Below are 10346 nucleotides of genomic sequence, written 5' to 3' on the forward strand. Positions count from 1 at the left end.
ATTTAGTAACAATATTTTAATAGGTTGTCACAGTATTGAATTTACAAATAACAATATATTTGTGGTTGATATTTAGTAATTTCAAACTTCTTTTTGAAGAATCATCTCTAAAACACATGTGAGAGGCATAATTTATTTTTTTAATCTTAATACTACCTCTGGTCCTTAATATAAGACCTTTTTTACTTTTATTTTGGTCTTAAATATAAGACCTAATCCACTTTATCTCTTATATTTATACATTTTTTCCCAAAGTAACCCTTCTAACAATAATAGTTCTAGTCAATACACTTGATTAGTAAGGATATTTTAAAGAAGATAACACCTATTTAAGATAAATAACTAACTTAACTTACTTCTTTAATTTCTTCAAATTAGTCAATTGACTCTTATAATTAGGATCGGAGGTAGTATTATCCATTACATATAGAGGTCTATTTCTCTTAAAATCAAGGGGACATGGAATCGATAGATTTTTTTTTTAAAACAAATTTTCTATTTCTAACTACATCAAATAACGTTGGGAATTGTAATTCCTCTCATCATCCTATGATATTCTTTTAGAGCTTCTCCAACCAATGTTCATAAAAAATCACAAATTTATGTGCCCGCGATTGAAGAACACTACACATTAGATGGTTTATTAAATATTTGATAAATTCTGGTAATTGCATAACTTGATCTTTCTGCATTGGATAGACAAGAATTTGAATTAACGTTGAAGAACTACAATCATGTCAGTCAATCCAGGGTTTCCACATACGTATCACAGATCTCTGCAGAAGTTTGGGTATCCAAACTTCATGCGTTCTGAAGAACGTACAAGCAAATAGAAATGGAAGCTTTAGCAAAGCACCATTGCCTACAACACAAGATCCTGATACTCTGGCTCAACTTGAAACGAACATATTTCTTCAATTTAGGAAGCCGTTGTCCTGCTCCCGAAACTGACCTACCACACACCGAACAACTTTAGAATAATCGAAGAGATATTTCTTGAATCTTATAGTTCGAGAGCATATTGCAAAAGGCATATTTCATATCTCAGAAGTATATGTTTCCTGTCCTAGTGGTCTTGTGTCCTAATTTATTTTCTGATTCTGCTCCGGCTTTAGCCTGCTTGATGTGCATTTCCCATTTGGCTTGAATAAATTTCACCTTCTTTATGTTTCCAGCCACTTGGGCACCTAGAGGTCTCAGGTCTTGACATCTTTCCTTCTGCAACCACAAGTCCGAAATACGATGATAGCATGTTGGTACTATGTTATAATGGTACCAATTACGTTGTCAGAGAAACAACCCCGAGAAGCATCCCTTTGACAACCATGTTCTAATTTTGATGTCTCAAGTCGCTCTATATACTTCATTGAACTTGGATTGGACGTGCAAACATGGCCATTTTCCGTGACAAGTTCAGAATAGCCTCATGCTTATTTGCTAGCTCCATTAAAACCTTGATTCTCTTGAAAGAAACGTTGCTTGGCTTCTGACCTTTCTCAATCATCTCCAAGAAACATTTCTCCGCTTCCATTAACTTGCCCATGTCACAGAGCAAGTCAAATAGTACATCAGAAACCAAAGTATAGGACCCGAAACCCCTTTCCATCATGTCGCTCCATAGGTGCAGTGCCATCTCAACCTTTTCCTGCTTCCTAAACAACCTTATCAAGAACATGCAAGATTGTGTGTTTGGCAAGCATCCAGTTCCGATCATCGTTCCGTACAGATTCCAGGAACTCTGCAAATCATTTGACCAGTAATAAACCCTAAAGAATAAATTGTAAGTAGTTGCATTTGGACTTAGACCTTCTTTCACCATGTCATCCATCAAGCTGTGAGCATCACGAAGCCTCTTTGCAATGCAAAAATTCCTTATGGCTGCATTATATGCCGCAACATCAGGATAACACCCATACTCCTTCATCTCTTTTAAAACATCTCTAGCTTTATCTGGCTGAGCTATCAAGCCCAATCCCCCGATGATAGAAGTATATGTGATTACATCAGGTAGTATATCCTTATCTCGCATTTCATCAACCATCTTATAGGCCTTCTCCATTTCCTTCCCTTTACAGTAGACATCAACCAAACAATTATATGATACAATATCAGGTTCTACCCCCATTGCTCTCATTTCCTTAAAGAATCCCTCAGCTTCCTCTGTGGATTTCCACCCTGACAAAAGTATATTAAAGCTTTGCAAGTTTGGCCGGAAATCATACTTTAAACCATGATAAACATTTCTGGCATCCTTCATACTCTTCTCTTGGCACAAGGTTCTCAACAAAGAATTGAAACAGGTCGTATCGAATTCAGGAACAAACTTTCTAAACCTCCTAAATGATTCCACGGTCTCCCTCACTGAGCACACCTTAGCTATTCTAGCTAAGACAACCATAAGGGTGCGAGGGGTTATTATGGATTGATCTTTCCGTCGCACTTCACGCAATAAGTCCCAAATGTGGCCAAACATACGGCTTCGTCCTAAAATATAAAGCATAGTATCGAGGGAAAAAGCAGAGTGAAAAAACCCTCGTCTATTGCCGGTATACCAGAAAAATTCCAAAGCTTGCAAGGGGTTGGAATGACTAAATCTGACCCTTTTCAAAACTGCATCGACTAAATCATTGGAGAGGAAAACTCCACTTGATTTCAAAGATTGCTTGAGGTCTTCAGGAGATGAAGAGGAAGTGATAATACGGAATACTGATTCAACATCATGGTGCAAATTGCGGTTCGCGGAGCAAAAGCGAGCAATTGAGACACAAAGGTAGTACCTGGATAGCGATGCAAATGAGAGAGACCTCAGCAACATCCGTGAGGTTGAGATTGGTTCACTTAGAAGTTGGAATCGATTCCAGGGTAACTCCAGGTAATCACACTAACCGACCATCCAGAGGCATTGCATATTGATTATGCCTTTCTTAATTTATTTTTGTCACATTCAAAAACCTTTAAAATAATATCAGAAATAAAATTATTCATTCAATCTCGCTGAATGAACAGGGAGAGCATTCCATCGGTATTTAATCACACCTTCGAGAACCTACAAGGCAAAGAACTTCTAGTATTCAGATTTTGAGCGTTTTGTAAAATATGCATGACTTGAAGCCAAGTGCCGGCATTATTTTGCAAGTCTTGCAAAATCTGCTCAGCAGCATTTCTCCGGCGACCTGATGGCGTGGTGACGGAGACGAAGCCAGAGGAGGCGGAGTTGAGGAGTCACGAATCAGAGATGCGACAGAGGTAGAGCTGTCGAAGTCGAACGACGAGCTTTATGGAGTTAGGGTTTTAGGATTTTAGGTCAGCGAGGCACAAATATCTCTGTGCTGGTGTGATTATCGCATAGATGGGATAATTCGTAGGTGCCTTTGTAAACATTCTTCTTTCAAGCTGCCAACTGCCAAGCTTGTTTTCGGCTTTAGTGAGGAGTGAGCCCATGCTTGGCCGTTCCACAGAAAAGAGAAAGGTCACATTACTAGGAAACCTTATTATTATTATTATTTTCTAAAAGAAGTCTTCAGCATTTAAAAAGTATTAGAGCCCGTTTGTTTTTGTTTTTTGTTTTTTTATTCTCAAAATAATTTTATAAATTTTTTTAAAGAACAAGTTTTGGAAACAAAAAACAAAAATATTTATTTGGAAAATAATTTTTAAAAAATCACATTTTGACAAGTGGTAACTATCACTGGTAGTGATAAGTAATAGGTAATAGAGGAGAAGAGAAGAAGATTTCTTTAATTTTTTTTAAAAAAGAAACAGAAACAAAAACAAGAAAACATGTAAAGGTTGTTTTGGTTTTTCAGTTTTTAAAAACATATTTTTGCTTTTTTAAAACTATCAACTAAAAACAAATTGCTAAACAAGTTTTTTTTTTTGCTTTTAAAAATAAGAAATTGTTTTCAAAACAAGAAACCAAACAAGCCCTTAACTACTAAGTGATGTAATTTGAGAAAATCACAAATAAAGACTCCTGAATTATCAAAATTACGCAGAAGTTACCTGAATAAGCAAAATTACCATGAGGGACCCAGTCTCATATTGTAAATATGAAATCTTGGAAAAATGTCTGAAATGCCCCTCAACCAAATGACAAGTTGACTATAAGAAATGATAAGTTCACTTTAGCGAATAACAACTTTAGTCAATCAAATCACAACTTGGTTGAAGGTATGATTAAATGACAAGTTGATTATGAGAAATAACAAGTTTACTTTAACGAATGACAATTTTACTAGACCAAATCACAACTTGGTTGAGGGGCATTTCAGACATTTTGTCAAGATTTCATATTTGCAATATGGGATTGAGTCCGTCATGGTAATTTTGTTTATTCAGGTGACCTCTGTGTAATTTTGATAATTCGGGGGTCTTTATTTGTCATTTCCCATGTAATTTTGCCCCTAAATTAATAAAAAAAAATGGATTTGCTACGCCCTCCTGTTTTATTAGTTAAGAGACAAAATTACACCATTTAATACTTTAAGGTGTTAAAGACTCTTCAAAAGAGAGTTTAGAATAATATTGAGTATTCCTTAAGCTTAAATTAACTGCATCTGCACGTGAAGTGTTTTTTAATAGATATAAAACAATTTTTTGGTGTATTTAACATTTAAAATATTTTTACTCTGGCACTTAGTATCATTAGTTTAAAATGCTCATTATTATTGAAAAAAACATTTTAAGGGAAAAATAGTATTAAAAATTAATTTAAGATACTAAATACTGAAAAAATACTGGTATTGAATGCACAAAATTTAGTTTACTATGTTAAATGTTATTAACAAAATATTTTAAAGTGTTAGTTTCAGAGAAAATGGCATTAGCTTTTGCAAAGGCATCCTTTTTACTTGCTTTAGGGCCTGTTTGGGTGACCCTCAAGACCATGGTTTGGGCGGCAAAACCATGGTTTTGGTGAGATGTCACTCAAACAGCATCAATTTTGGGCCAATAATCTGAAACCATGGTTTGGGCCGAAACCATTGTTTTGGAATCCAAAACCATGGTTTTAGGAGAAGTGAATTCATTCTGCTTTTGGCTCAAATTGGAGAGATGATTGTGCCTGTCAGAGTAGATCTCAACAATAATATGACTTTAACATTTCTCAATTATTTTTTATAAACATATTTAACATTATATCTTATAAACGTATATACACATATTAATTATTTATTAATTACATTATCTTATGTATTATTAATTATGTTGGTAAAAAATATGTTATTAACAATTTTATTATTTCAAATTAAAATATATCATAAAATATATCATATATATAATTATCATATTAACTTATGTTTTTTTTAGTAATTTGTATATATAAAAAGTACTTCTGATAACAACTATCCAAACACTCTCACTTCTCAGTATCACTTTTTTACAAAATCTATTCTTTCCAGAATCTATTCTCCAAAAGCTATTCTCCAAACCGTGGTTTGGTTTCATCCAAACACACCTTGTTGTTTATAAAAAACTACCCAAACTATTAGAGAGATAAAGGTTTGAGGAACAAAACTGAATTTAACAAAAGCAATTAAATAAGCATTCAATGAAAACTACCCAAACTTTTATCCAAGCATAAAAAATGAAGGAAATGATCTAAGCTACTCTGCTACTGAGATCAATCTAATGTCCACACCTTGCTGGCAAGTTACATGTCTTTACCTGTGAGAATTTCTCAAGAGAAAAACACTTAGGGGGTGTTTGGATGAAACCAAACCATAGTTTGGAGAATAGCTTCTGGAAAATAGATTCTGGGAAGAATAGATTTTGTGAAGAATAGATTCTGTGAAAAAGTAATTCTGAGAAGTGAAAGTGTTTAGATAGTTGTTACTAGAAACACTTTTTATATATGCAAATTACGAAAAAGGACATAAATTAATATGATAATTATATAAGGAATAGATTTTATAATATATTTTGATTTGAAGAAATAAAATTGTTAATAAAATAATTTTTACTAACATAATTAATAATATATAAGATAATATAATTAATAATTAATTAATATGTGTATATATATATTTATAAAACATAATATTAAATTATCCTTGTGATGGAAGAAAGAGCACAGTAGGAAGGCATTTTGAAGAGTGAAGAGCGAAGGACCGAGGAATGAAGGGCTGAAGGCATCAATTATTGGGGGTTGTTCTGTCATCTACCATGGGACCCACACCAAACGTTCCAATAATTTAAGTCAGAAGCAACTCCTAGCTGCTTTTGGTGAAACCATGGTTTTATATTTTCTGCTGCTGTTTGGATGGTATTTTCTCCAAACTATGGTTTGAAGATACATCCAAACAGGCCCTTAACAAACGATGGGGTCAAAATGTACTTTTTCCAATAAGCTAAACTCGCGCGTTTTGTAAATCCTCTTTAGGAGAGATGCTCACGTTTAGCTACTTTAAATAAGATTGTCTCTAATAAAAAAATACATATGCGTAGTAAAGAAAAATTCAGGAACTTGTTAGAGCTTCACAAAACGCAATGCTTTGCTTCCTGTGATACAAAGTGCAATGCAATATTTCATTTGTTGATACAGTTTAGTGTCAAGTTCATGTAAGACCATTCCAAGGAGATTATTGATTTACCCTATTGCTGTTGCGTGTCCCCCTTTATTTTCTTTTAAATATAAGAACCGTTTTCATTATAAACATAGAACGGGCATTCAACATATTAGCATACAAAGGAGGATAAACAACACACAATAAAGAAGAGAGAGAAGGTAATGAGATGACGTCATCATACATACACAAGAAGGCGTACTGATGAAGAGTTGTGCGTCAGCGTGAACAACTGTTACCATTCCGTCCCTCCACACTTTCAATTCCACACAAGAATCCAATCTTTAGTTTGAGAAGTAAATTCATAAGAAATCACTTAGCTAAATCATGGGCGAATGCCACCTGCTTACCTTCTAAGCAGATACTGAATGAGTAAGTATTTCCCTTCCTTTTTCTGGGTGATTAAATCTATTACTTGTTCACAGTATAAAGGAAGGACAATACAATCTAGGTGCAATTGGCAAGATCAGAAAGTGCAGAATGTTAAAGACAGGGTAATTACTATACTACAATTGAAAAAAAGAATAATAATAACAATGCTAAAACAGGAATTGTCATTTTCCAAGCTAACGCCGTCTATAAGATCCAGTATTACATTAGGCAATATCCATTTTTGTCTAGGGGCTTCATAACAGTTGAAGACAGCTTCCTCATAAAAAATACCAATAATAAGGGATTTCTGGAGCTAGTGTGGGGGACAATGTACATCTACTCGCTTACAGATGCCCTTAAGCAAGTATCTTTATTACAGTCATGCTAAGCTACAGAAAAACAATAGAGGCTAAGTATCATTATTGCTTAACCTTGAGACTGGATTCTATCCGTTCAATCAGCTGATCTGCAGTCAATGCTCCCTCCTGAAAATCATCAAACTCTGGTTATACATTCTCTGATTCTCATTGTTCAACTCAATTTGAAGTTTGCCAGTCTGCTGGAGGGCAGATTGAGTTAAAAGAGCTTAGATGCTTCTTTGATTTTACTTCACAACAATATCGCGTAGCCACTAAACAAGGCACATGATGCAGCATCACAAGAGGCACTTTCTATGTAAATAACAGAGGAAACACAAGAAAACAGGAACTAATTTGACAGTCGATAAATTTTGACGGGCAATTTAAATTAATTTGGTCAGAAAGTCTGATAATCCTAGTGATATAAAGGAGCACTGTTGGAGGGTATTAAACTTCAATTCAAGTGGCCCATATCCCGTTTTAATCAACACTTAGAGATCATACGTTTTTGCCGTATGTATTAATGTTGTCCCATGTAGAGCAAGTTGGTGCACTTCCAAAACTGCCAGGAAGTGTTTATCCTATTTTCAGTTTACACCTACAAATTGAAACAAAATAAGAAACAAATTCTTTATCTAACCCACCTTATCTCCCTACTCACATAAATCACTGCCAGCCATTTGTTATATTTGAATATCACTGCCAGCCATTTGTAGAGCAAGTTGGTGTCACAAATTTCATCAGTGAAATATAATTCTCAAAAGGAATAGGGAATCTGAACATATGTGATATTTGAATATTTTAGATTCTCTGATAGGAGGGTAAATCAAGTTGAAGCTCTCCTTCATTGTTGTTAGTCTTTTAGCAATCATAAAGGCATCGATCATTTACAGTTAAATAATCATTCAAAATAAAAATCATCTTTTATGCCACCAATAAATTTAAATTTAAAAGGACACTTTATAAATGCAACTTGAACTTTCCAGTAAAATTAGAGAGGTCCTAAGCATAGGATACCGCAGAAAAATTCATACAGATATATACTTCATGATGCATGTGAAGCTCTAATTTGAAGTTCGAAACTACACGTAAGAAAATGCCAGGAGTCTAGGGCAAAAGCTTCAGATGAGGCTTCCACACACTTTAAAATGCTGAAGAGACAGTTAACCACAAAGGGGCGCCTGGGGAGAGAGGAATTCAGATGAAACAGATAGAATCCAACTTACAAAGCGATCAAGGGGTTTTCCGTCCTTAAAGACTATGAAAGTAGGCAATGCCTCAATTCTGTATTTGTCAGCAATGCTAGGATACTTTTCAGTGTCAACCTTTGCTACAAGTATAACATCTCTAAGCCGAGTGCTTACTTCGCTAAGTACGGGTGCCATGAATTGACAAGGACCACACCTGGAAACAATGCCGTTATTTAAACACTTTTGAATTAAATTTTGAGATATAGAAAGTTATGATTTGCACCAACGAATAATATAAGTTAACATCCGCTTTACCACAAGAGAGACAACAAGAGAATAATTTACCAGGTTGCATAAAAGTCAACCAATACAGGTTTTTCAGAATTAGCAAGCATGTCATCAAATGAGGAAAAAGTTTGCTTCTTTGCCTCCACCTGCAACAAAAGTTTTTCAAAATTGCTTGTCAGCTCTTCATTGACAATAAAAGCTGAGATTAAGCCAGCCACTGCAGATGCATGAAAACACAAAGAAAATCAGAACAGCTATCAGCATAAACACAGATTCATGGCATGACACAATCAACCTCAAAACCAAACATTTAACACTTCCACACATCCCAAATCAATTGTATATTACATCAAATAGAAAGCATCAATCTGAATTAGTTCACGGTTGATGTACCATGTACATACCAGATATGAGCCAGAATAGAAGGAATTATAAGCATTAGAAAGAGGTGAACAATAGATTGAATCCCGCTGAAAGTTATAGATGAAAAACCAATATGCTCCCATTTCTTAGTATCAATGAATTGAGTTATGAAGGGTCAAGTTTTAATAATCTGACAAAGAATAATTATCCGTACAAGTATCATAATCCTTTTGAACCCACATTCACTTTCTATTTTCAAAACCTTCATAAGAAAATTTTAAGTGTCAAATTATCTAAGCATGTTTTACTAATATGATTCTGAAACAGCTATTTATTCATTGTAAATTCAATTCTTTCCATTACCTTTTTTTTTTAATCCCCACATTAAGTCTACTTTGCCGAACGACTAACACTTGCTTTTCTGTGATCAAGTGTGAACCATACACCCAAAAAACCAAGAAAACCTGTTTTTTGATCAAGCGTAAACCATACACCCAAAAAAGCAAGAAAACCTTCCCCCAAAACCCACACAGATAAATCACAAAAGATTAGAAAATAACACAATAGAAAAAGAAAGTAAGTAACCCATAGACGAAGATGATGTACTGAACATGAGACGAATAATTATAAATAACAAAAAAAAAAAAACCACGAAAATCGCCGGACGAAGTTCAATCAGACAATATGTAAGAAGCAAGTACAAAGCTCTCCCATTGGAGTTCTACTCAACAATAATGGAATTACAAACAATGAAGGAAGGACTTATTACCAGAGGAAGAATTCGAGGCCGCCGGGAAGCGACAACCCCGATGCTTCCATTTCGAAGAAGACGAGTTCGTACAGGAAATTGTAGGGACGAGAGAAATGATAGTTTTGTCGGAGAAGAAGACGAAGAAGAAACTGCTGCAGAAGCGACACCGAACCGTGTGGAACGGTCCGACTTCAAGCAGAGAATCTTGGAAGCAGAAACGGAGACTGCCATAGAACCTCAGCTAAGGAAGAGATAATCTAGAACTGGAAAGCGGAAATCAGCTCAACGTATCGTGTTTGGATAATCAGAAAGAGAAAATATCTGTTACGAAATGAAAGAATATCTCTAAAATCCGAAAATGAGAGCGAAGAAAGGAGCCAGAAGAGTTTTCTCGTCCGGACTCGGGATCTCCCGCTTTCTGGTCGTCGCCTTATTATTAAATTATTATTAAATAATTAAA

The 10346-nt window shown here is 34.8% G+C and overlaps 2 protein-coding genes across 2 annotated transcripts; both read right to left on the bottom strand.

Annotated features, from left to right (window-relative positions):
• Positions 1-650: 650 nt before the first annotated feature.
• LOC114716430 (putative pentatricopeptide repeat-containing protein At1g02420) lies at positions 651-3323 on the bottom strand. Its single transcript, XM_028901435.1, has one exon. The coding sequence runs from the start codon at positions 2813-2815 to the stop codon at positions 1364-1366; it is 1452 nt and encodes a 483-aa protein (XP_028757268.1). The 5' UTR covers positions 2816-3323; the 3' UTR covers positions 651-1363.
• Positions 3324-7075: 3752 nt separating this feature from the next.
• LOC114716429 (thioredoxin-like protein slr0233) lies at positions 7076-10266 on the bottom strand. Its single transcript, XM_028901434.1, has 4 exons — positions 9905-10266; positions 8830-8918; positions 8521-8698; positions 7076-7420 (listed from the first exon to the last, which is right to left on the bottom strand). Exons 1-4 carry the CDS (start codon positions 10115-10117, stop codon positions 7355-7357), a joined length of 546 nt encoding a protein of 181 aa, XP_028757267.1. The 5' UTR covers positions 10118-10266; the 3' UTR covers positions 7076-7354.
• Between the last annotated feature and the right edge of the window lie 80 nt (positions 10267-10346).

This window comes from Neltuma alba, unplaced genomic scaffold (genome assembly GCF_004799145.2).
Source record: "Neltuma alba isolate B1F8T4 unplaced genomic scaffold, ASM479914v2 tig00011656_pilon, whole genome shotgun sequence".
Classification (NCBI taxonomy): domain Eukaryota; kingdom Viridiplantae; phylum Streptophyta; class Magnoliopsida; order Fabales; family Fabaceae; genus Neltuma; species Neltuma alba.

What these genes read in the sequence shown, in the direction of transcription:
- LOC114716429 (XM_028901434.1), bottom strand. Translation starts at nt 10,117, where the DNA reads ATGGCAGTCTCCGTTTCTGCTTCCAAGATTCTCTGCTTGAAGTCGGAC. An exon ending in GGCCTCGAATTCTTCCTCTG is followed by an intron (nt 8,919 to 9,904) that starts GTAATAAGTCCT and finishes CTTTTGTTGCAG; the next exon opens with GTGGAGGCAAAGAAGCAAAC. An exon ending in GAAAACCCCTTGATCGCTTT is followed by an intron (nt 7,421 to 8,520) that starts GTAAGTTGGATT and finishes GATGATTTTCAG; the next exon opens with GAGGGAGCATTGACTGCAGA.
- LOC114716430 (XM_028901435.1), bottom strand. Translation starts at nt 2,815, where the DNA reads ATGTTGCTGAGGTCTCTCTCATTTGCATCGCTATCCAGGTACTACCTT.